General features: G+C 38.0%; 1 protein-coding gene across 1 annotated transcript in view; it reads right to left on the bottom strand.

Moving 5' to 3' along the window:
- Window positions 1–2,784: 2,784 nt before the first annotated feature.
- The window catches only part of mlh1 (mutL homolog 1, colon cancer, nonpolyposis type 2 (E. coli)), a 33,300-nt gene continuing 9,854 nt past the window's right edge, over window positions 2,785–26,230 (bottom strand). The window contains exons 6-19 of the mRNA XM_046874380.1: window positions 24,101–24,192; window positions 23,964–24,006; window positions 23,747–23,835; window positions 18,391–18,503; window positions 18,184–18,277; window positions 16,232–16,385; window positions 15,823–16,136; window positions 12,048–12,172; window positions 11,793–11,901; window positions 11,307–11,370; window positions 6,175–6,339; window positions 3,794–3,886; window positions 3,605–3,703; window positions 2,785–3,190 (exon numbers count right to left, since the gene is read on the bottom strand). Coding sequence (XP_046730336.1) covers window positions 3,041–3,190; window positions 3,605–3,703; window positions 3,794–3,886; window positions 6,175–6,339; window positions 11,307–11,370; window positions 11,793–11,901; window positions 12,048–12,172; window positions 15,823–16,136; window positions 16,232–16,385; window positions 18,184–18,277; window positions 18,391–18,503; window positions 23,747–23,835; window positions 23,964–24,006; window positions 24,101–24,192 — 1,704 coding nt within the window. The 3' untranslated portion in view covers window positions 2,785–3,040. The remainder of the gene's footprint in view (window positions 3,191–3,604; window positions 3,704–3,793; window positions 3,887–6,174; window positions 6,340–11,306; window positions 11,371–11,792; window positions 11,902–12,047; window positions 12,173–15,822; window positions 16,137–16,231; window positions 16,386–18,183; window positions 18,278–18,390; window positions 18,504–23,746; window positions 23,836–23,963; window positions 24,007–24,100; window positions 24,193–26,230) is intronic.

The raw sequence follows: 26,230 nt of genomic DNA on the forward strand, positions 1-26,230 counted from the left end.
TTTTTTAGCAAACTCCGTGCTGGCTTTCATGTGTCTTGCACTGAGGAGAGGCTTCCGTCGGGCCACTTTGACATAAAGCCCCGACTGGTGGAGAGCTGCAGTGATGGTTGACTTTATACAACTTTCTCCCATCTCCTGACTGCATCTCTGGAGCTCAGCCACAGCAATCTTTGGGTTCTTCTTTATCTCTCTCACCAAGGCTCTTCTCCCCCGATAGCTCAGTTTGGCTGGACGGCCAGCTCTAAGAAGGGTTCTGATCGTCCCAAACGTCTTACATTGGAGGATTATGGAGGCCACTGTGCTCTTAGGAACCTTAAGTGCAGCAGAAACATTTTTGTAACCTTGGCCAGATCTGTGCCTTGCCACAATTCTGTCTCTGAGCTCTTCAGGCAGTTCCTTTGACCTCATGATTCTCATTTGCTCTGACATGCATTGTTATCTGTAAGGTCTTATATAGACAGGTGTGTAGCTTTCCTAATCAAGTCCAATCAGTATAATCAAACACAGCTGGACTCAAATAAAGGTGTAGAACCATCTCAAGGATAATCAGAAGAAATGGATAGCACCTGAGTTAAATATATGAGTGTCACAGCAAAGGGTCTGAATACTTAGGACCATGTGATATTTCAGTTTTTCTTTTTTATAAATCTGCAAAAATGTCAACAATTCTGTGTTTTTCTGTCAATATGGGGTGCTATGTGTACATTAATGAAGAAAAGAAATTAACTTAAATGATTTTACAAATGGCTGCAATATAACAAAGAGTGATTTAAGGGGGTCTGAATACTTTCCGTACCCACTGTGTGTATGTAATATATATATATATATATAATATGTGTGTGTGTATATATATATATATATATATATATATATATATATATATATATATATATATATATATATATATATATATATATATATATATATATATATATATATATATACACATACACACATATACATACATATATATACACACACACACACACACACACACACACACACACACACACACACACACACTTGCAATCAGAAATATTTAACCCCTAAAGAGTTTTAAGGATTCATAAATAAAATTTTCAAAGTGCAGGATTCTGTTTTGGATGGCTTCTTAATGAGTTTTGTGATACATAAAATCAACACAGAAAATGTATGATGTAGTATGTGTGTAACAGTATATTTTTTAGAGATCGCCATGTCAACCCCCACATAATATTGTTGTTTTTAAAGTTTTCTGACAGTTTTTATGGCCAGAAGTGGAGCTGAAACATCATTAAGCCTTTGCTAACTCTATAACGATCCATCATTTGCTTTAACTGTGATGCATATATAAACCCTGACCATGAAGGTGTTCAAGGTGAGTTGCAATCATGTGAAAGACAAAGGAGCTTCCACAAAAGCTGAGAGAGGAGATTATTTCATCACACCTGAAGGGCCCTGGGTATAAGAAGATTTCCAAAAGATTTAACATTTCAAGAGACACCATTATTATATAGACACCAGTATTATAAGGAAGTTTAAAACTTATGGAACAGCTGCAAACCTGCCTGGCCATGGAAGAAAGCTCACAATTTCATCAAGGGCAACTTAGTCAGGACAGCTAAGAAAAAACCCCATGTGACTGCAAGACTACAGGATGACATGATGAAGGCTGGTACAAGTGCTTCAGTGGCAACTATAAGACATGCACTGAATAATCAAGGACTTTATGGCCGGACCCCAAGACGCACTCCACTCTTGACCTCAAGGAACATCAGGAGTCAACTAGAATATGCCAGGAGGAATTTGGATAAAACTACAGAGTTCTGGGAGACAGTTCTATGGACTGATGAAACCAAACTGGAACTTTTTGGACCTATGGACCAGCGGTATGTCTGGTGTGCAAAAGGTCAGGCTTATGACCAGAAGAATACCATCCCCACGGTCAAACACGGAGGTGGGTCAATAATGATGTGGGGCTGTTTTTCTGCTGCAGGAACTGGCAATCTTGATTGTGTACCTGGCATCATGGATTCTCAGAAATACCAGGTCATTTTGAAGAATAACGTGATGCCTTCTGTTGGCAAATTAAACCTTGGTGATCATTGGATCTTTCAGCAAGACAATGATCCCAAGCACACCTCCAAATCAACCAAAGCTTGGTTAGGGAAAAGATGCTGGAGTGTCCTGGAGTGGCCTTCTCAGTCACCAGATTTAAATCCAATTGAAAATCTTGGGTGGGATTTAAAGAAGGCAGTTGCTGCACGGAAGCCGTCAAACATCACTGAGTTAGAGGCTTTTGCACGTGAAGAATGGGCAAAGATTCCAATACAGAGGTGTAAGAAGCTTGTCAGCACTTATGGAAAACGCTTGTTAGATGTTATAAAAACTAAAGGGCGCTCCACAAGGTACTAAAGCTGGGGGTTGAATAATACTGCACATGCTTATGTGTTACAAGACTTACAATTTTCATTTGAACTTCAAAGTTAAGTCAACTTCTGTTGTCAAAATAACTCAAATATGTATCAATAAATATTGTTTGTTATTTCACGATTTTTTTTCTATTGAGGTGAGGGGGTTAAATATTTCTGATTGCAAGTGTGTGTGTGTGTGTGTGTGTGTGTGTATATATATATATATATATATATATATATATATATATATATATATATATATATATATATATATATATATATATATATATGATGACGATGACTGCAACACCTTAAAGTTGGGAAAAGCGCAATAAAAGGCTGAAAAAGGTTAAATAAGTAATAGAAATATGAAAAATAATTAATTAATTAATTAAAAAATAAAAATATTTATTAGTTGTAAACACACTACAAAGTTCAAATTTATAAACATTTGTATACAGATATTTATCTATTCATTCAACAGAATATGAATAAAGGTAGAATATAGATGGATACAGGTAAAAAATAAAGAAATAAAGAAAACAAAGATAAGCCTGAATAAGGATCTCAGACTCATGAAGCCTGTCTTTTTTTTTTTTTCTCCATCAAAGCACAAACGTTACATAAAAAAGTTTCTACAGTGGGTTTTAGCATCTCTCAAACACTTTGTAGAGGTCAGGAAGGTTCGCTATCTGGAGGATGCTGCCATCTTCACTAAAGTGTTTAGGCGGGCTAAGAGAGCGCAATGCTTTGAAGAGAATGTGTTCAACCTTCCACTGCCAGCTCTTCTCTGCCTCCTACAAGAACATGTAATTTAACATCAATGCTCCTTATTTATGAAACATGTACAGAAATAAGCACAAATTTGACATAGCAACCTACATCTGATTAATAAAATTTGCAGACTGATATAAAAAAAAAGCTCTTTTAGTACAGTTGATTAATGACCTAAGCCTGATCTGCACAGATGCAACCTCACACATTTATCAAATCTACCATACCAGCACATGAAACAAGGCCTAATGTATTCAGTTGATGGCAAATGAAGGGAAAAATATTTAACATTTATACAAGATCAGCCCAAAATAATAAGGGATTTGTTCATGAGATTGCTAGAAAAAGTTTATTTTGAAGCAACCAAAATGGCATTAAACGTCTGCACAAAATGAAAACTATGATTAAAATTAAAAGAAATGCACCATCTTGCTTACTGTTTCTTTCTCCAATATGTACTCTTTTCTTACGGAGTAGAAATAACTGCACTCTTTACTGAAGTCACGAAAACAATCCTTCTCACTGTCCCAATTCACCTGAATTACAAAAATAAAAGTTTTTGTTTACAACAATGTTGTAGTTTCACATTTACTTGTTGATTAGTCATTTTAACAAGTAGCTCTGACCTCTGTGGCTAAGCGCAGGATGAACAATGGCAGACCCTCCATTACAGGACTATAGTTAGCCAGCAAATGTGGAAGACCAGTCAGATTCCCGTCCTGAAAATGAAATAAAGGTGATAAGAGGATCACAAGACAATGTCTACACTTTTTACGCAGTCTCCTACCCATACCAAAGGAGAACATTTTAGTTAATGTTTTTTTAATTTCCAATGGAACCAAACTAGAAAATGCACATTAACCACCTAACAAAAAATCTATTCAATGCGATTCAATACTTTTTATTCGCTCTAAATGCGTTAATTGACCAAGACAAATAAAAATTGATACCGTAATTTCCGAACTATAAGCGCACCCTTATATAAGCGCACCCACTGAATTTGACAAATATTTTTATTTTTAACATAAATAAGCCGCACCCGTCTATAAGTCTACACTAATGTACTTTCACTAACGTACTTTACACTGGCTTTAACGAAAGACACGTTACACACGGTGTAACGGGTGAAATGTGTTGCGCTTCTATTAGGAGCATAGCGGTATTTTGGGAAAAGACCGGCACTGCATTCTTCCGGTATTACTGCGTGTGTGGAGACCAAGGATTATGTCCTTATTATTTTCTGATGCTCAGTTCTAAGTTTCTTTGACTAAACCATAACACTGTTGCAAAGAAAAATAAAAAAGCACAAGTTTTGGAAACCTGTCTGTGCTTATATGATTTCAGTTGCAACTGGAGTTTTAGCGAGCTCTCCCTTCACCCAGACTCAACGCGTTACAGCGGCTTGTTTTTAAACAGTAGCCGACCAAGTAAGTCATTGTTTACTGTCTTTCTCCTTCCTTTCACAACTACAGTGGTACCTTGACCTACGAGTGCATTAATGTACGAGTTTTCCGAGGTACGAGCGGTCAATCGGTCGATTTTTTTGCTTTGTTACGCGAGGAAAAAATTGAGGTACGAGCTCAAGACGCCGCTGCCAGAGGGCAAAGCGACGTCTAGAAAGCGAAGATTGTGACAAAAATTATGATAAGCAAAGAAAAAAGTAAAAATTTTAAAGTCTAGGGATACGTAGTGTACAAGAGCGATAGTAAAAAACGAGTTTTCCCTCCGCCTCCGCTTATCGCCTCTACCCCCCCTCCACACACACACACACACACGCACGCACGCACGCACACATCCCCCACCGGTGTTTTCGTTAGCTCAAGTCGTCTCATCTCCAAGGAAAATACACTGAATAAAACCTTATTATATCTTTACATACTCTTTCTATTATGTTTTTATACAAGATTTGTTATTTAGAAATGTATTTTCCAATTTGATAACATGAAACATAAAAACGGGGTGTCATTTTGAGGGTTGGAACGGATTAATGCCATTTGAAGTATTTTCAATATGGAAAACTGATTTTATGTGCGAGCAAATTGAGATACAAGCTTGTCCACGGAACGAATTAAACTCGTAGGTCAAGGTACCACTGTATTTCTCTGGGGAGTTTATCTCACAGGTGAGGTGAGGTTTTTTCGTTTCCGTTTGGAAATTTCATTGGTTTAATGTTATGGGGTTCAGTTTTTTGGCTTTGTGAAACCGGGAAAAACCCAGGAAAAATCCAGAAATTAGCCGCTTTGTTGTTTAAGCCGCGGGGTTCAAAACGTGGGAAAAAAGTAGCGTCTTATAGTCCGAAAAATACGGTACATGTTAAAATAGTACAAAGCCAAAGTATTTCTAATACAGATGCCAACCTGCATATAAAGTCTACCTTAATTTATAAACTAATCTACTTATGGAAAACACCACTGGTGCCAAAAAAAATGCTGTTTACAACAGATCATGGCGATTAAAACTAAAAGTTTGTGTCCAGTCATTTCTACAATGTGTAATTTCTACAAGGTGCTATACTCTGTTTTAATATTGTGTTAGCCTCATTGCAAAAAATGTTAACAGCAAACACTGTTGTGGCTTCAATTACATTTAGCTAGCAATAGTTTAGAAGTCATTTGCTGATAGCAAGTCATTTGCTAAGCATTTACAAACATTGTTACATATGGTACGCCCAATCATAAATACTAAAGTCAAGACAATTATGAATATGACTTTATAACACTTTATAACACTGCTTAAGATCACTCACTATATAATTTTTCAGTTTGTGCTCTATACACATTTTGCATCTAAATTCAAAACTTCAACTAATCAACATCAAAAAAATATTTTGTTGTGTGACCCAGTAGATGTAAATGTAAACAAAGAAAAAAGTTTTAAATCAACATGAATCTGAAACATCAATATTTGAAAACAAGAATATAAAAATATTTATAAGAACTATATATAGAAAAGAGAAGATATATATAGAGAAGAATATTGGGCAAAAAAACACAAATGAAACTCTTACCATGTCTATCTTCACAGAGAAATAGTCTTCTAACATTTCAGCTTTTTTTTTCAAGAAATCTACTATATACTGGGCCAGCCCTTCTTTAGGCCCATCCTCCTCTGTCCAGCCACTTTCCTCACAGTCCAGTGCCAAGATGGCTAAGTCATACAGGGGGGCTGGATTCTGTAATAAACATAGCTTGCATCAATACTCTTCTACTCCAGGAGGAAAAACACTTTAATGGACAACAATAGTGATTCAGAAACCTCAAAATCAGTAAACCACCACACCAAACTCAAAATTTTCACTTACTTTTACTTATACCAATTTTAGCAATTTAAAATTAAATAATCAGTTGTGACTGATGTTATTTTATGAAACTCATCAAAAAATATTCTATTTCAATATTCGTCACAAAAATACAATTTAAAAGTTTCCTTATCATGTGCAAAAACAGATTTGTAAAAAAACAAACATTAATCCACAGTAAAACATTATATACATAGTTCCATTAATTAGTAGTCGATTTATTCCCATGTTAGAATTTGAGGCTACAAAAAAGTTTGTCATTAAGTTACATAGAGTCACAAATACAATAAAACTAAAAATGAAAGCAAACAGAAAGAAGAATACAGCAGTTTATATTATATATAAAATGCTAGAAATATAACACACGTTATATAAAAACCATTTTTTTGGTGATATCCTTCTAAAGAAGACCTTAAATGAGATTACTACATAAAAATTGTGTCTACTTGCATTAAAAGTGGGACAGTCCAAAAAAAAAACCAGAAAGGGGGGTCTTGCAGAACATACACAGGGCTGGGTCTTTACCAGAATCAGTTAACCACGTCTTCTTTCGGCTGCTCCTAATAGGAGTTTGCCACAGCAGATCAATCAGTCTCTACATCTGCCTCTTTCAAACCAACTACCGTATTTTCCGGACTATAAGCCACTACTTTTTCCTCACTCTTTGAACCCCGTGGCTTAAACAACGAAGCGGCTAATATATGAATTTTTCCTGGGTCTTTCCCGGTTTCACAAGCTTCAAGTCAAAAAACCCTTATATTTGGGTGCGCTTAATAGTCCGGAAATTACGATACCTGCATGTCTTCTCTCACCACATCCATAAACAACCTCCTTGGCCTTACTCTTTTCCTCCTTCCTGGCGGCTCCATCCTAAGCATTCTTCTACTGATATACTCCATGTCCCTCCTCTGCACATGTCCAAATGATCTCAATCTAACCTTCCTCACTGTGTCTCCAAAATGTCCTACATGCACTGTTTCTCTAATAAACTCGCTTCTTAACCTGTCCATCCTCACCATTCCCAATGAAAATCTCAACATCTTCAGCTCTGCTACCTCCAGCTACACCTCCTGTCTTTTACTCAATGCCAACCATACAACATAGCAGGTTTCACCACAGTCTTATAAACTTTCCCTTTCACTCTTGCAGATACCCTTCCATTGCAAATCACTCTTGCCACTCTTTTCCACCCACTCCAACCTGCCTGCACTCTTTTCTTCACTTCTCTGACAAACTCTCCATTACTTTGCACAGTTGACCCCAGGTACTTAAACTTCTCTACCTTCACCATTTCTTTTGCCTGCAACCGCACAACTCCATTGCTCTTCTTCTCATACACACACATGTACTCTGTCTTACTCCTACTGACTTTCATTCCCTTTCTCTCCAGCACGTACCTTCACCTCTCCAGGCTCTTCTCAACCTGCTCCCTACTATCATAGTCCATGGAGACTCCTGTCTGACCTCGTCCGTCAACCTGTCCACCACCCACAACCCAGCGGTACAACGACGAGAAGGCCTACCTACAGGAGGTTAAAAACCTGGAGAGATGGTGCCAGGAGAACAATCTTCTCCTGAATGTCAGCAAGACTAAGGAGTTCATTGTGGACTTCAGCACGAAGCAGGAGCGGTCATACCAACCGCTAAACATCAACCGGACCACAGTGGAGAGAGTTGACAGTTTCCGGTACCTAGGTGTTCACATCACCCAGGACCTGTCTTGGTCCTGTCACACCAACATCCTGGTAAAGAAGGCCCAGCAGCGTCTGTACCATCTAAAACGCTTAAGAGACTTCAAACTTCCCTCTCAGGTGCTTAAGACTTTCTACACCTGGACCATTGAGATCGTCCTGACGGGTAGCATCACTTCCTGGTTCGGGAACAGCACCATGCAGGACAGGCGAGCCCTCCAGAGGGTGGTGCGTTCAGCTGAACGTACCATCCACACCGAGCTCCCTAACCTGCAGGACCTCTACAGCATGCGGTGCCGGACCAGAGGCAGGAAGATTATGAAGGACCTCAGCCATCCCAATAATGGACTCTTTTCTCTGTTGCGGTCAGGGAAACGCTTCCGCTCCCTGAAAGCGAACACAGAGAGAATGAGGAGGAGCTTCTTCCCGCAGGCTATTCGGAGTTTAAACCAGGAGACACCCAGAATCTAAAAACTGGCCCAAATGGCTCAACCTGCTCCCTACTCTCACCACAAATAACAATATCAATAACAATATCCAAAATCTTGTTTAACAATCTGGTTAAAAACTCCACTGCCATCGCTCCTAAATATCCAAAATCTTGTTTAACAATCTGGTTAAAAACTCCACTGCCAGCTCTCCTAAATATCTTCACACTTCTACTGGTATGTCATCTGGTCCTACCGACTTTCCACTCTTTATACTCTTAATCGCTGCTCTCACTTCTCACATCATCCATCCTTCTCTCTCTCTCTCTCTCTCTCTCTCTCTCTCTCTCTCTCTCTCATTTTCCTCATTTATCAGCTGCTCAAAATACCTTCTTCACCTTCTCAACACGCTCTACTCACTAGTCAACACATTTCCATCTACATGCTTTATTGCTCTAACTTGTAGCACATCCTTCCCAGCTCGGTCCCTCTGCCTGGCCAATCGGTACAAATCCTTTTCTTCATCTTTAGTGTCCAACTTCTTAAATAACTCCTCATATGATTTTTTTTGTGGCTTTAGCTACATCCCTCTTCACCTGCTGCCGCATGTTCTTGTACTCCTAAGTACTTTTCTCATCTCTATGCCGACCCCAATCCTGTTTCGCCAACCTCTTTCACCTTTTGCTTTCCTGCACTTTCTCATTCCCCCACCACATCCCTATGTCCTCCTTTCTATTTCTAGATTTCACACCAAGTACTTTTCTAGCTGTTTTCCTCATTACTTGTGCAGAAGTTTCCTAAACATCCAGCATCTCTTCACAACCACCGAGCCTTCCTCCTTCAGTTTCCACCATCTTATTCTTCTTTCATTCCTCACTCTTTTCCTCTGCTTCTTCACCTTCAAAGCCATTCGACAGACCACCATCCGATGCTGTGTAGCTACACTGTCCCCTGCCAACACCTTAGTCTCCAATCTCTTTAATGTTGCATCTTCTACGTAGAACATAGTCTACCTGTGTGCACCTTCCTCCACTCTTATGTCACCCTATGCTCCTCATTCTTCTTAACATAAGTATTCACCACTGCTATTCCCATCCTTTTAGCAAAATCTACCACAATCTGCCCTTCCACCTTCCTCTCCTTAAGGCCATACCTACCCATCACCTCCTCATCACCTCTGTTCCCTTTACCTACATGCCCATTAAAGTCTGCCCCAATCACTAATCTTTCTTTCCTAGGTAAACTCTCCACACTTCATCTAAATCACTCCAGAATTTTTCCTTCTCCTCTATCTCACAACCCACTTGTGGAGCATAAGCATTGATGATCAACTTCCAGCTTCACCTTCATCACCCTATTATAAACTCTCTTCACCTTACTCTATTTCCACTTGGTCTCAACATACAACATACCTTTCTCTGCTCCACCATATCAGCTAACGCTCTCCCTTGAACTGTCATAGTACCAATATTTAAAGTACCAAACCTAACCTCGCCTTTCCACTTTCCTTTCCCTGCTGTCTCTGTAGACGTCTTCCTCCTCTCCTTCTCCTCCTTTGGCCAACAGTAGTCCAAATTCCCTGTTGGCTAAAAATACCTGTGGCGGTTGTTGGTAACCCAAGCCTCGACCGATCCGGTATGAAATTCTGGTTCGTGATCCACATATTTGATTTGCCAGATGTTTTACACTAGATGCCCTTTCCCAACCTGTCCCATTTATCTGGGTTTGGAACTGGCACTAACAGTGCACTGGCTTAATAATAATTATTAATATGTTTAATTTATATAGCGTCTTTCCCAAGCTCAAGGATGCTTTACAAGGTACAGTATTTCAAGACAGATGAAATATAGTGTAACATACATATACATTTACGTCGGCGATTTGCCCAGGACGAAGGATCACATGCAGCTGCATGAGATAATAACAGAAGACAGCACTATACACAAAAACATACAGTACAAAAGATAGAACTCTACATAGTACACAATACATACACCACATTTCAGAAAAATAAAGGACTCCTAATAGATTTGCATTTACTGATAGTGGAGGTTGAAAAGGTGGGTCTTAAGCCTTGATTTAAATTCAGACAAAGTGGTGATGTTCTAAATGCAATGGGTAGGGAGTTCCATAGTGTTGGAGCAATGACAGAAAAGGATCTGCCACCCGCAGAGGATGGATGATATCTAGGAATACATAGAAGTTTAGAATTTGAAGACCGGAGAGATCGTGAAGGTACATAGGATGAGAGAAGATTGGAAAGATAGGGGAAAAGAGCATTTAGTGCCTTATAAGTGAGCAGTATGATTTTATATTTTCTAAATTTTATAAAGCCATTGTGGCAGCCGCACAAGCCATTGTGCAACCCTAATGGCTTGTTTAGGGTCAGTTGTGAATTGCCTATATGACACCTACTAAACAACGCTTGATCGAGTTTTATTTTGAAAGAGACTGAAAGTGTGTTGAAATATTGGGTGAATTTTATGTAATTTGTTGTTAGTACACATGTGTAGTGTTAACAGTAGGTTTACAGTCTGAGGCAGAAATGAGCAAATCCTCCCATGTGCAGTTTTGTTTCATAGAAACTATTGTTTTGAATATAGTTTAAATATATCAAAGGCAAAATGGAAAAAAAAAAATGGAAGTTGTTTTCCTAAAAAGATTCTATACCAATATCCTACAGAATGTTCAGTTTATAAATTCAAAATGCACATACACTTACCAAGAACCAAAGAACACTGAAGTTACCAAAATCATGCATCAAAATCTGGTAAAACAGCTCCTGACTAGGGAAAAACAAATCATAGTCATGGTTTACAAAGCATGCACATAATGCAAATTCTTGTATAACAGTTGTTTTTGCCATTAATAATTGTATTTTTAGTTTCAATAAAAAATTTTAATTATTAAGTCTTAAGTTAGAAAATGAAAAGATTTACTTTTCTCTTACTAGTCCCAGATTTACCATTTACAGTATCTGATGGCCTATGGATAACAACAAACTTACAGGCACTACACTTTCAAATGTCATAACCCTTTTATGTCTGTAATCTTGCTCTGGTAAGATCTAGAGGAAAACAAAATCATTTCTCTTCTGGATATCATCCCACAAACATCTAGCATTGTTGGATTAACAGGGGAAAGAGTTACACAGACAAATTTACTCGGATTGAATGTCAAAAGGGTAAATAAGGATTCAGCTTCTAACCTGAGCTTAGTATTGTTTAACAGGTACAGTTTGGTTTGGTGTTGGATTAGAGACCACTGGGGATTGATGCATCCAACAAATGAATGATTATGCAGCATCTCCTGCAAACCTGTGGGTACAAAAACAGACACAGTGGTGTTAAATATCCACAAACTATAAGTCATAGTTTATAAACGTGCTACTCCAAAAATCAGCAACTCTTGACTGTGGCAAACTTTAAGTAATTGGTATGCACCAATTGCTCTACTATCTAACCTTCATGAACTTGATCTGTGATTTCATTTTGTAGCTCCTTCACGCTGGTTAGCCTGATGACACGTCTCAAGGGAGTGCAGGACACAGTCACATCTTCCATTTCCACATCAGAATCAATAGTACTGCTGTATTAGGAAACAGCTTAGTCAGTAGATATTTTGTCATACAATTATGCTTCTTAAACCATGTGTAGTTTCTTCCTCAGATATTCAGGAAAAAATAAATGCTATTCATAATAGTAGGTAAATCTCCAAGTTATTATCTGTTATTATGTATGTAGACCATGGGAAAAGCAACTAAACACATTACCTGGCTATATTTATTCAACTCTCACTTTCACACATCTACAAATACACTAGCCCTCACATAAAGAGACCAAATTTCATTGAGCTTATGCCATCTGCTAAACTGATTAGCCACCATAATTATATCTATAAATCAGAATATATTAGGGCTGCAACTAACGATTATTTTGATAATTGATTAATTGGATAATTATGTTATTTTTGTTTTTGACATCGTTGTTTGTTTCTGATTAATCTGATAAAAATTAAATATTTTTAATTAGATATTTTGCTTATAATTATATAAAACTCAAATTCAGGGTATCTATGTAAAAAACAGACAAACGCAGCAAGCTAACAGGCTTAATTATTAAAAAAGGAAAAAAATATGCATTTGGGTACAAATGCCCAAGCATTCGCTGAAAACCACAACAGTGAATAAAATGTAATAGTTTACTGCTGCTGATATTTGATGCTTTTAGATGTAGTGTTTGTTGACACCATTTTAATTGAATCCATCATTATGTCGTGAGCGAGCTGAAATAATGCTTTGTTTTAAATTGGCAAAAGATGCCATGTTTATTTCACTGAAAATGTACCAGTTATGCACAAGTCGTAAGAATGGTCTTCTTGGCTGATTTTAAAACTGCATTGTGAACTGTGCATGCATTTATTTCATGCATGTTAACGGCATAAATAGTGCCAGGATGCTTTGCATGCCTTATTACTTAAAATACCACCTCGAACACATGATGCCATAATTAAAGAACTTTGTTTAATATTTATAAATTAATGTTTGGTGTAATGTCATCTCATATGCAATGTTTGAAATAGGTTAACAATTCTTGTACTATATTGTAACTTTTAGGTTCTTGTTTTTTTTCTTTTATATTGGAAGGGGCTGAAAATATAAAAGAGTTCCCTTTTTGTCAAGATTTGTCAAGTTGTGGTTTCTTTCACTTTCTTTTTGTTTACAACCTTAAAAAAAAGCAAAAGCCATGGTCAGGTGTGGCAGAGAAGTATGTGAGGATGGTGCAGGACATATATGAGGACAGTGTGACAACAGTAAAGTGTGCAGTAGGAATGACTTTTTTTTAGGTGGGGGTGGGATTGCATTAAGGAGCTCTTAACACCCTTTGCTGTTTACAGTGGTAATGTTCAAGTTGACAGGTGAGGACAGACAGGAGTATTCAAGTGATTTGTGGTGAGAGTAGGGAATAGGCTGAGATGAGCCTTGAGAGTTGGAGGTACATGCTGGAGAGTGCCAGTAGGAGTAAGAGAGAGTACATGTGTAAAATGAGAGAGAAGGCAATGGAGTGGTGCAGTTGTAAGAAGCAGAGGTGGTGACGATGGATGAGTGTAAGTACCTGGATCAACAGTACAAAGAGATGAAATGTGTTAGAGAAGTGAAGAAAAGAGTGCAGGCAGGGTGGAGAAGAGTGGCAGGAGTGATTTGTGATAGAAGGGTATCTGCAAGAGTAAAAGGGAAAGTTTATTTGATGGTGGTGAGGCCTGCTATGTTGTATGGTTTAGAGACTTTACAACATGACAAAACTGACAAAAAGCCAGGAGGTGGAGCTGGAGATGGCAGAATTAAAGATGCTGCAATTTTCACTGGGAGTGATAACCGGATGGACAGGATTAGAAATTAGTTTATCAGAGGGGCCGTGCAGGTAGAACATTTTGGAGACGAGGTAAGAGACACTAGATTGAGATGAAAATATTGACCCTAACCCTAACCCTAGAAGAACGCTGAGGATGGAGCCAGCAGAAAGAAGGAAAGAGAAAGGCCAAGGAGGAGATTTATGGATGTAGTGAGGAACAAGTGGGTGGTTGGTTTAAAACATGCAGTTGTAGAGGACAGGATCATATGGAGATGGTTTATCCACTGTGGTGACCCCTAACAGAAGCAGACAAAAGAAGAAAACAATATACAATCGTGTGTTTTTTGGGTAAGGGAGTGCTTCTTAGAAGCAGAGCCTGAGAGCCTGGCCTTGGAATTGAGGGATGAATGCAGCTAAAAGGCTCTTATGAAAAAAGCTACTCCATTAAAGAAAATCTCAGATTGGGTTGCCTTTTAGTCCGATACCAACACAAAACATAGAGCAAAGAGTACTGAAAGTACTTGAGTGGATAAGCTATACCTGAAGATCTTTCAATTTCAATTTGACTGCGTTGAATGGCTCTGTTAAAAAATAAATAAATCACGCGCCTTTATACATTTGTGCCTCTGGTGCCTCTCCTTTGTCCATACCTCTCTATCCCAAATTCCATTGTGTTTGTTTGTTTTTTCCTTTCTTAAGTCCATTAGGTTTTTTTTATTATTTATTTTGGTATCCTTTTGTCCCCTGTTTTTCACTGTTTAATCTTTCCTGACACTTTTTTACTGAAAAAAATAAATTAGCGACAATTTAACTGATCAGACTTACATAATATGCATTTGTGATCTCATCCATTTGTCCTTAGACATGGACTTACACAATGAACAGATATCTCCTTTTTTAACTTTCAGGTCTCAGGTCATCTTGGCATCCACCTGCTCATCAGGTTATGCATTTGGCTGTTATTCTGGAAAACCTCGCCTCGCCTCCCCTCACTTCATCCTTATTAAATCACAGCTTGCCAGATGCTTTTACACAGATTGAGGTGTCTTGTTCTCGTCCTGATTTTCCACCATCCCCTGCCTCCAGCAAGGACTTAGACTATGACCCCCTAAGCCACACTGATTACAATATAGACTACTAATAGGTAATTCCATATGACATGACTGCAATAAACTTTACTTTACCTCTTATCCGCTGCATTTTACTCTATTGTTACTAAATCCTGTGTTATGTTCTTTTTTTAATATACTTTTGTTCCCACATCGTCTATGTTTATTTTTGCTAATTTTCTTACCCACACAAGACAATTTATAAACTTTGACATCATCAACACCATCATTTTGCAGACAACTAACATCTTAATGTATATTAACTAGCTTTGCAAAAAAAAAAAAAAAAAAAAGACTTTTTACTTTTAAAACTATAAGCACTTTTGTTGCCAAATTTATTTTGTTCTTCTCCTTTGGCAGTCATCCTAGCAGCTAACTCTAACTTCGCTTTTTGCCTGCATTTCCTATCATTCCACAGTTTTTTTTTCATAGGTGTCAGCTTCTGCTAAGATGTTAGTCAACAGTAGACTTTCTTTTGTTAACTAACATTTTATTACAAGGATTGCAAAATAATTTACACCCATTCTCATGTAATAAATATTGATATTGCTAGGACCTTGGTACTTATGTGAAACGGCAGTTCAGAAGGATCACTTTTCACCATGTTTTACACAGATTGCCGACATCAACTGTGCAACGTGACAACATAAAAATAGAATTTTAGTAGGTTAACTCTAATTCCTATACTTTTATAACTAAATGAGAGACATTTTGCAGTTCAATTAGCAATTATGCATTAAAATTTCGAATTGCAAAAAACTGTAAAATTCCTCCTCACCTCACGGGTGCCTCTGACTGGACCTGTGCACCATCAGGCATCATGTCATTTGATGCATTGGCCAAAAAATCCTCAGGACAATCGTTTATTTCATATGCAAACTTCTCAGTAGCTAGGGCAGGTTCCGGAAGACTTGCTACAAGGCAAGGAACTGAAGAAAGGTTATTTGCTGGCTGTAGAAAAGCATCTAATTTTTGGGCCTTGCTGTCAGTTCGCACCATTTGATTAGCACAGACACGATCACTGGGGTCAGCAGTTGAACTGCTTGAGGTTTTTACACCACTGACAGATGCTGAAAGCCCAGGCAGTAAAGCCTTTTAAGAAGAAACATAAACATGATTAAATGAGCATATACATGTGATAAGATTCATATTATAGGTGCATGTAGTTACAAAGTTTTCTTTTATACCTGTGTAAAATAAGTGCGGGAAGAATTGGATCCAAGTAGTTTACTCTCAATGTGTTTCTGAATGCTTCCAATTATGCAGTCTTCATGTAGAAAATGCACTTCATGCTTAGTGGGGTGCACATTCACATCAACATTATGAGGTGCAATTTCTAAACTAAGGAAAAAGAATAAAACTGAATAAACAATTTTATCATATGTACCTCTATACATACATACATTTTATTACTCAGGCCTTTTAGATTAGGTCAGTTTAATGGCAATTTTTAAGCACTTTAAAGTTTCACTCTCTTAAATGTATCATTTACAGTGAGTAAAATAAGTATTTGAACACCCTGCTATTCTGCAAGTTCTCCCACTTAGAAATCATGGAGGGGTCTGAAATTGTCATCATAGGTGCATATCCACTGTGAGAGACATAATCTAAATAAAAAAAATCCAGAAATCACAATATATGATTTTTAAACTATTTATTTGTATGATACAGCTGCAAATAAGTATTTGAACACCTGTCCATCAGCTAGAATTCTGACCCTCAAAGACCTGTTAGTCTGCCTTTAAAATGTCCACCTCCACTACATTTATTATCCTAAATTAGATGCAAGATCTCACCTCGTGGGGTCTCAATGATCCTAAGGAAGGTGAGAAATCAGCCCAGAACTACACGGGAGGAGCTGGTCAATGGCCTGAAAAAAGCTGGGACCACCGTTTCCAAGGTTACTGTTGGTAATACACTAAGATGTCATGGTTTGAAATCATGCATGGGATGGAAGGTTCCCCTGCTTAAACCAGCACATGTCCAGGCACGTCTTAAGTTTGCCAATGACCATTTGGATGATCCAGAGGAGTCATGGGAGAAAGTCAAGTGGTCAGATGAGCGCAAAATAGAACTTGTGGGTCATAATTCCACTAAACGTGTTTGGAGGAAGAAGAATGATGAGTACCATCCCAAGAACACCATCCCTACTGTAAAGCATGGGGGTGGTAGCATCACCCCCCTTTGGGGGCGTTTTTCTGCACATGGGACAGGGCGACTGCACTGTATTAAGTAGAGGATGACCGGGGCCATGTATTGCGAGATTTTGGGGAACAACCTCCTTCCCTCAGTTAGAGCATTGAAGATGGGTCGAGGCTGGGTCTTCCAACATGACAATGACCCGAAACACACAGCCAGGATAACCAAGGAGTGGCTCTGTAAGAAGCATTCAAGGTTCTGGCATGGCCTAGCCAGTCTCCAGACCTAAACCCAATAGAGAATCTTTGGAGGGAGCTCAAACTCCGGCGACAGGCCAGAAACCTGACTGATCTAGAGAAGATCTGTGTGGAGGAGTGGGCCAAAATCCCTCCTGCAGTGTGTGCAAACCTGGTGAAAAACTACAGGAAACGTTTGACCTCTGTAATTGCAAACAAAGGCTACTGTACCAAATATTAACATTGACTTTCTCAGGTGTTCAAATACTTATTTGCAGCTGTATCATACAAATAAATAGTTAAAAAAAATAATACATTGTAATTTCTGGATTTTTTTTTTTATATTATGTCTCTCACAGTGGACATGCACCTACGATGACAATTTCAGACCCCTCCATGTTTTCTAAGTGGGAGAACTTGCAAAATATCTGGGTGTTTAAATACTTATTTTCCTCACTATAAATAAAATACTTAAAGGGAGATAGTAATTTGTTGCATAAGCATTATAAAACCACCTCTTAATTTCACCAAAATAGGATAAAGGATAGAAGTTATCTTATAATACCCTGTTGGGTGTGAAAGTGTCGCTGTGAAAAGTGTCTTAGTTCAGATACAAATGATACTACAAGCAGAGCAAGAACACATTTTAAAACAATTCACTCAGATGGCATGTTTGAAAACTTTTTGAATATTCAGAACAATATTCACTAGCAATTAAACGTGAAAATATTGTTTATGAGACATAGGTGCTAATCTATAAATACCTGAGATAAAGGCAAGGATGTGTGTTTTTGGGAAGATATGCTGTATAGACGGCTTCAATGGCTTTTTTCAAGGCACTGGATTCCACTAAACGATCTGTAAAACATCTTATACTTAGAGTGATAATGTTTACTACTATTTAGGAGAATAAGAATGGTATAAAAATAAGGCATCATTATAAACAATCATAAAAAAGACAGAAAACATACGATTGATGAACAGGATGAAGGTACACTTCTTGACTGAGTAGTTAGCATTTGATATATAACCCTTTAGTTTGAAAGCAAGCTTCTGATCCTCACACCCCACTTCCATCATCTCCCTGTAAACAGTATGGCAACAGTATATCAAAAGAGAGCAGCATTTCCTTACAATGTAATTTTAATTTGTAATACCAGTAGTTGAGTTTAAAATCTAGACAACAAGTATATCAACAAATTGGTATCTGGTGTGTTTTATGATAAAAACTGGTGTTTTCTTTCCTGTTCTTTTTCAAATCTTTTTAGCGACAAAAAAAAAGCGAGTTTTCTTTTGTTGGTGAACCTATCACGTCTCTTCTTTCTTCCACCCTGAGCCAGCGAGCTTTCCATACTGGTGCCAAAAACCAGTATAGAGTTTAAAAGCACTGAGTGAGCTGGTCAAAGCCCTAGCAGGGCTCCAGCAGACAACATTAATTGCTCCTCCAGGTGCAGGATCAGCACTTCCACCCAGAAGCAGGGCCTCTCAAGAGGATCTCTGCATGCAGTGTTGTAAAAGCACTCTTTTGTGTTATCTCCCGAGTCAGGATCCCAAAACAGATCCTGGCCAGGGAAATGCACAGCATTTATGTCACATACACTGCACAAACTTTACAAATTATTGGGATTAAATCAATCTGAATGACCGTTTATCATCTGCAGAAATTCAGTTTAGTGGAGTGATATAAAATCTGCAAAAATATGATTCAGATGTTTTTTGACAATGATGCACGCAACTGGGAGAAGTGGCTCGAGCCACTATTAATTGCAGCACGAGGGGTCTCACATACCTCTGTGGTATTTTCTCCATTTGAAATATTGAATGGCAGTAAGCTGCACGGCATAGTATAGCGATTTAACAATGTTAATTAACTCAATGTTTGTAGTTTTGCTTACATTTCAAGGATGTATTGAATTTAGTTTTTACAATCAGAAGAAAGTTTTCTTGGATGACATCTATGTAATCTATGCAATGTAAGCAAAACTACACACATTGGGTTAATAAACATTGGTGAATTGCTACAGGCTCAAGAATGACAGCCCTAGCTGCCTAACAGAAGCACAAAACATAGAGATCCCTAGTAAAAACCTAGCAAGTACAATGGTCAGGTTCTGTGAGGATTTTTTAAAAAAGTCAACGCGGTGTGTAAATTTGACACTCATCCATGCCTCTCATTGGCAAAATGCTCGATTGAATAGGCACAGCATACTTTTATTCAACACTGGAATTAACAAAGGGATAGTAGCAGATCCCCTTGACTCCAACCCAGCCAACATGTCCATGTGGGCCCCACATGGGTTTTATTTGGGTTATATGGGCATCATGTGGGCATGGGGTCAGAGTGGGCAATTTGATGGGCTGAATGTGGGCCCCAGTTAGGTTGCCCATTTTGTTTATTCAAGGGCCTTGTATGGGCCACATTTGGGCTATATTTATCTATATTTCTCAAAAGAAATCTATCATTCAATTATTTAATTGATGATAAATTCAATTGATATGTTTTTTGCGTGTTTTATAAAATCAACAGATTAAAAAATGTTTTTCCGCCTTCTGATTCTGAAGAAACGGTCATCACTCACTACCACAGAAGCACCTGACCTGACCTGGATAACCTGACCTCTCTGGTAAGAAATTATCTTTTGTTTTAAATTAATCACATTTCACTGTTGCTTTTATTTAATGTATACTTCTGAAAGATTTGTGGTAATTAATGTTACAGGCACAATATAAAGAAGGTAAGTGTGGAGAGTGAACTGGTTTACCTCAGAGATAAACACCTGTCTACTAAAATGTGGAAATAACGACTTTTCAAAACATTTTCACCCGTGTTTTCTCAATATGGTGTCCTCATGATAACAGGAGGGTGAAACAGTAAAAGCACTGTGGAGTAAATCTTTCACTTTACTACCTTTATAACGTGTATATACAATACACATAGAAAAGCTCTGAGGAGATTGTGACAATACTTAACATTATTTTAATGTAAGTTAGGTGAAATAGGTAGAGGTGATAAAAAAACGTTCATTTTTATATCATTTCTAAACATTAATAAAAACATGATACGTTATGATTACGGTAAAGATAAGGTAAATTTGCGCCGTTCAGAAAGTCAGTCAGAATCCCCCCCACACACACACACACGCTCTCGGCTCCGAGGCTTCACGCATGCGCATAGACACCACGAACTGAGACGTGTTTGACTTGAAGCTGTGCAGTGCAGACCGACAAGTTCGAGAGCAGACAACTCCGAATTCTTCCTGATCACTTTCACCACTAAGCTTTTTAAAGACAAAACATCATTATATGTAACTTAAACTAATGTTACAGTGGTCAGTTCATATTCACGGTCCAAATGAACCAGTATGAATTTAATAATCAATCTGTGTTCAAGACCCAGACTAATTATTTTTAAGCATTAATCACAACAAAGCTTGAAATTCACCATATTGATGCATTTAGCTTTTTGCATGGTATTATGTCATTTTAACATCATTTACTCAGATCAGTTAACAGTTTGGGCAAATGGTGGATTAGAAGGTGTTTACAACCTTGTGATTTTTAGTCTTTTTTATTTTATTTTTTTTAGTTCTGATAGTCTTATGCTCATGTAACTTGCATGCTTTATACATGGTTGATGAAGTAGCATGCTCTAGTTTATATAAATATTTTTGCTTTACAGGTAGCCTGAAGCAGAACCGTTTGCTGAAAACTGTCAGTAAGAAAGAGCTGGAGACGGCGCTTGGTAAATGGTACACAAATGCAAGAGACAGAGAAGGCAACCGTGTTTTGAGAGGCCAGCGGGATCATGATCGGAGGGCAGTACAGCCGGAAGTGTAAGTCATATAACCTATAGCTAGGGCTGCACAATTAATCATATTTTATCCCAATCACTGTTTTTGCCTCTGTTTAATTAAAGGAATACTCCACCCTGAAATGAAAAAATATCTTATAAATTTCTGATCCTCAAGGCATCCTATACGGTGGCTGAAAGAGCTCAACATGCTGCAACTGAAGCAAATCCTCACAACACAACCAAACACAGAAACACGCTGCAAATCCTCACAACACAACCAAATAGCACAGATCACAAAATAAATGTTTCAAGGGGACCACAACAAGTGACAAACCCGTCTGGGACTGCTTATTGTTCAATGTCTATTCGTCACTGGTGTTGATGTGTGTCGATGACTTGAAAGGTGAGTTGTTTGTTTATTTTAACATTGTTTGTTTGATTCCTTGGCCTTTTGGATATTATTATCCTGAATAATCTGATGAAATACACAATTAGCTGTAAAACGTTATTATGTTAACTGGCAAAGCCAAGGAATCATGATCAGAATGTTAAAATAAACAAAAAACTCACCTTTCAGATCAACAACACCACCACTGATGAATAGACACTGAACAAGCAGTCCCAAGGTCGTCACCTGTTGGGGTCCCCATGAAACATTTATTTTGTGGTCTGTGCTAATTGGTTGTGTTGTGAGGATTTGCAGGACGTTTCTGTATTTAGTTCCGTTGTGAGGATTTGCAGCTCGTGTTGTTCAACTGTTTTCTTAATTTGCTGGTGTTTTTTCTATTTGCATATGTTTTCTTCAGTTGCAGTGCGTTGAACTTTCTGCGCCACCGTGATCCGAGGTGTGACTTACATCGTTCAGCTGATCAGAATCATTGTTCTAATCACCGGCTTTTGGCAATAGCCAAATATTTGTTTAAGAGTCAAGTTCAGACGCAAGGTTGATATTTTAATTGTTACATTCATAAGTTTTGGATTCCATGACTGGTCCCCCGGCATGAGTTATTACTGTGAGAGGCAGAGGTGGGAACAATTCACTGATGTAATTTTAGGATATGTCTTAATTGATGCATGTTTTTTTAGATGCTGCTGGTGGTATTTAAAAATTTAGTAATTGCCTTTTTTGTCTTTTTTTTTTTTTTACTGTTTTGTAGGTGTGCAGCCGAGGAATCTGCATAGACCCACCAGTGAACTATTCTACTTTAGTAATTCTGTTATTCCTGTTTCCTGTTTTTTTACTTGAATTAATTTAAATTAAAATGTGATTTACACATTCTGAGTTGTTGTCATTTATTTTTCACAGTTCAAATACTCAACCATGTAATTTTAAACATATAGCAGCACATAAAATTAACTAATATTAGTTATTTGTTTGGTCAGGCACAGTTTTACATTGTAACTGAGGTTTGAATGGTTTGACAGTGGATTTTCCATAGTAAGATTAATAACACATTAAGTTCACCCACAGAAATCAATGATGAAATTAATAAATGGGACCCAATTCTCACCCACTGTGGTCCCATAAGGGGCCCACATGTAGCCCACATTGGCCCCATTTTTAACACCTATACCCAAATGGGCCCATATAAAGAACAGCTATACAGGCCCCACTTAGAGCCCACCATCGACCAATCAGTCGCCCTTCTGGGCTAACACACATGGGGCCCATGTGGAGCCGATGGACAAATTTCTCTGGGCCCCATTTGGGTTGCCCATGCAGGGCCCATCAAAAACCCACATGGGGCCCACATGACAATGTTGGCTGGGAACGTCTTGTGAGGAAAAAAACAGCCTTATTTCACTCTGTTTGGTTTACACCAGTTCATCACTTTTCTATTTGAGTTGTTTTTTAGCCCAGTCCAATGGCAGCAGGTTTTTTTTCGCAGGTAGTAGGCTGCACTCTGTGGTGGACCATTCTGTAATTTCCCTGACTTCTCTCTCCCTTTTGTCTTTCCGACTGATGTATTGGATTGGAGAGAGAGGGCTGTGTTGTCCCAGGTGGTGGAGGCAGAGGAGTGCCAGATGGTATTCTTCAGCTGAGAGTTGGTTGACCGGTTTGTGAATTAAAGGCAAAGCAGGAAGAAACAAGTGTTAAGGATTACACACCTGTGGGTGATTTAACTACTCAATGTACACTGTTACAGGAAGTGAGGAAGAGGTTAAAAAGGGGAGAGAAAAGAGCCGAGAGAGAGAGCTAGACACCAAACGGAGTGTGCATGCATGTGGAAAAAAAAGCTAGTTTTCTTTCGTTGGTGCACCTGGTTACCTGTCTGTTCTTTCTTCCACCCTGAGCCAGGGAGCTCTTTAAGGATAATCATTTACAAATTAAGCTATAAGTTCATCCCTAGCAAGCAATGAGCAAGTGGCAATAGTGGCAAGGAAAATCATTTTGAGATGACATGAGGAAGTAACCTTGAGAGGAACCAGACTTAAAATGGAACCTTATGCTCATCTGGATGACACAATGGCATCATGAAAAGTCCATAGAGTTAAATCATTACTTTTATTATGTGCTTTTACTATGTTAATACCTGCTTAGTGCTACTCCAAATATCACACGAATGTTGTCCAAAACTGAGGCATTAGCCAAAGTCTTCACATCAGCCACCATGTCTCCATGCTGTAACAATATAGGAAAATATTTTTAATATAATATTCTAATTATGTTTATAGCAAAGGACATTTTACTATGACAGTAAAGCTTTTCCCAGAAGTTCTTAATCATGTTCTAAGAAAAGGACATTTTACCTTTTTGACAGTAAAGCTTTTCCCAGAATTGTGAATGGCATATCTATAAGGATTAAAATTAACAAAGCTTACTGACACATAGAACATTTCTGTTGATCCAATCTAATTTGTGAAATAATGCATAAAAATGAACAGACCTACTCACTACTTCCACAATCCTGGAATATTCTTCACTGGGGCTTTTGAGAGCTTTCCTTCGGGTTTGTACATTATAGAACAGGTCTTCTACCTGTTAATAATAATAATGAGCAGTTCAAATCATTATTCATATATTAAAATTCTTATAATGGACAGTGATCTTGCAAATAAACAGGTGTCAGTCATAGTTGGTCACATTAGTTAAATGCTACCCATGTGCTAAACTTAGCTAACAGCTGGTTTATTGGCTAACTTCAAAGCTTTTGAATTAGGAGTTCAGCTCCTTTACTGGCTCCACTGGTGGCACCAGTCCTTAGTTTGGTAGCATCAGTGAAAGCAAAGCTCATCCTGAAGCTCAGCCCTGCTCAGGAGCAAGCTTATTTCAAGTAAATAGCTTTTATCTTTATAAGTGCAGATTATATATGAAGTCTGTTGCAGCCATGTCCTTTCCAATTTTAAAAGAGCAACCTGTTGTGGAAGAAGCAAGAAAAATATGGAGAGATTTCTGAATTTAGTGTGTAATGCAGGATTGGATCTTTTAGTGCAGCACAATAGTTGACCTTTTAAGATATTATTTTTCTTCCACGTGAATCATTTACCTGTTACCGTATTTTTCGGACTATAAGCCGCTACTTTTTTCCCACGCTTTGAACCCCGCGGCTTAAACAACAAAGCAGCTAATATATGGATTTTTCATGGTTTCACAAACTTCAAGCCAAAAAACTGAGCGACATAACATTAGACCAATGAAATTTCCGAACAGAAACGAAAAAAAACGCACTTCTCCTGTGTTCTGAGCTGCACGGCATCGGAAGAAAAAACTTCCACCGGAAAATTCCAAAACACCCCAGAGCAATACAGTGGTACCTTGACCTACGAGTTTAATTCGTTCCGTGGACAAGCTCGTATCTCAATTTGCTCGCACATCAAATCAGTTTTCCATATTGAAAATACTTCAAATGGCATTAATCCGTTCCAACTCAAAATGACACCCCGTTTTTATGTTTCATGTTATTAAATTGGAAAATACATTTCTAAATAACAAATCTTGTATAAAAACACAATAGAAAGCGTATGTAAATATATAATAAGGTTTAATTCAGTGTATTTTCCTTGGAGATGAGATGACTTGAGCTAACGAAAACGCTGGTGGGCTGTGTGTGTGTGTGTGTGTGTATGGAGGGGGGGTAGAGGAGATAAGCGGAGGCGGAGGGAAAACTCGTTTTTTACTAACACTCCTGTACACTACGCATCCCTAAACTTTAAAATTTTTACTTTTTCTTCTGTGGTTATCTTAATTTTCGTTACAATCTTCGCTTTCTGGCTTCGCTTCGCCATCTAGCAGTGGCGTCTCGAGCTCGTACCTCAATTTTTTGCTTGCGTAACAAAGCAAAAAAATCGACCGAGTGACCGCTCGTACCTCGGAAAACTCGTACATTAATGCACTCAGGTCAAGGTACCACTGTAGTTGTTAAAGGAAGGAGGAAGACAGTGAACAATGACTTACTTGGTAGGCTACTGTTTAGATACAAGCCGTTGTAACACGTCAGGGTGAAAGGAGAGCTCGCTAACTCCAGTTGCAACAGAAACCATATAAGCACAGACAGGTTTCCAAAACTCGTGCTTTTTTATTTATCTTGGCAACAGCGTTATGAGTTAGTCAAAGAAACTTAGAAATGAGCATCAGAAAATAATAAGGACATAATCCTCAGTCTTACACACACAGAGAGTAATACAGTGGCAGGCTATTCCCAAAATGTTAAAAATAAAAATCTTTGTCAAATTCAGTGGGTGCGGTCATATATATGGGTGCGCTTTATAGTCCGGAAATTACGGTAAATGTGTTATTAAATGTTAAATTTTTCAAGTGAAGTATAAGTGACAAAATAACCATTTTATATTTATTTGTGTAAAGCTGCTTTGGGACAATGTCAATCATTAAAAGTGATCTACAAATCAAATTTTATTTTTTGAAAGTTTTAGATACATAAAATAGTTTTAGCAGGTTCTGTAAATAAGATGCAAGATGTTTTACATACAGTACTGTGCAAAAGTTTTAGGCAGGTATAGAGAAATGCTGTAATGTAAGAATGCTTTCAAATATTAAATATAAAAATTTTTAATTTTTA

Source organism: Silurus meridionalis, chromosome 2 (genome assembly GCF_014805685.1).
Source record: "Silurus meridionalis isolate SWU-2019-XX chromosome 2, ASM1480568v1, whole genome shotgun sequence".
Lineage (NCBI taxonomy): Eukaryota > Metazoa > Chordata > Actinopteri > Siluriformes > Siluridae > Silurus > Silurus meridionalis.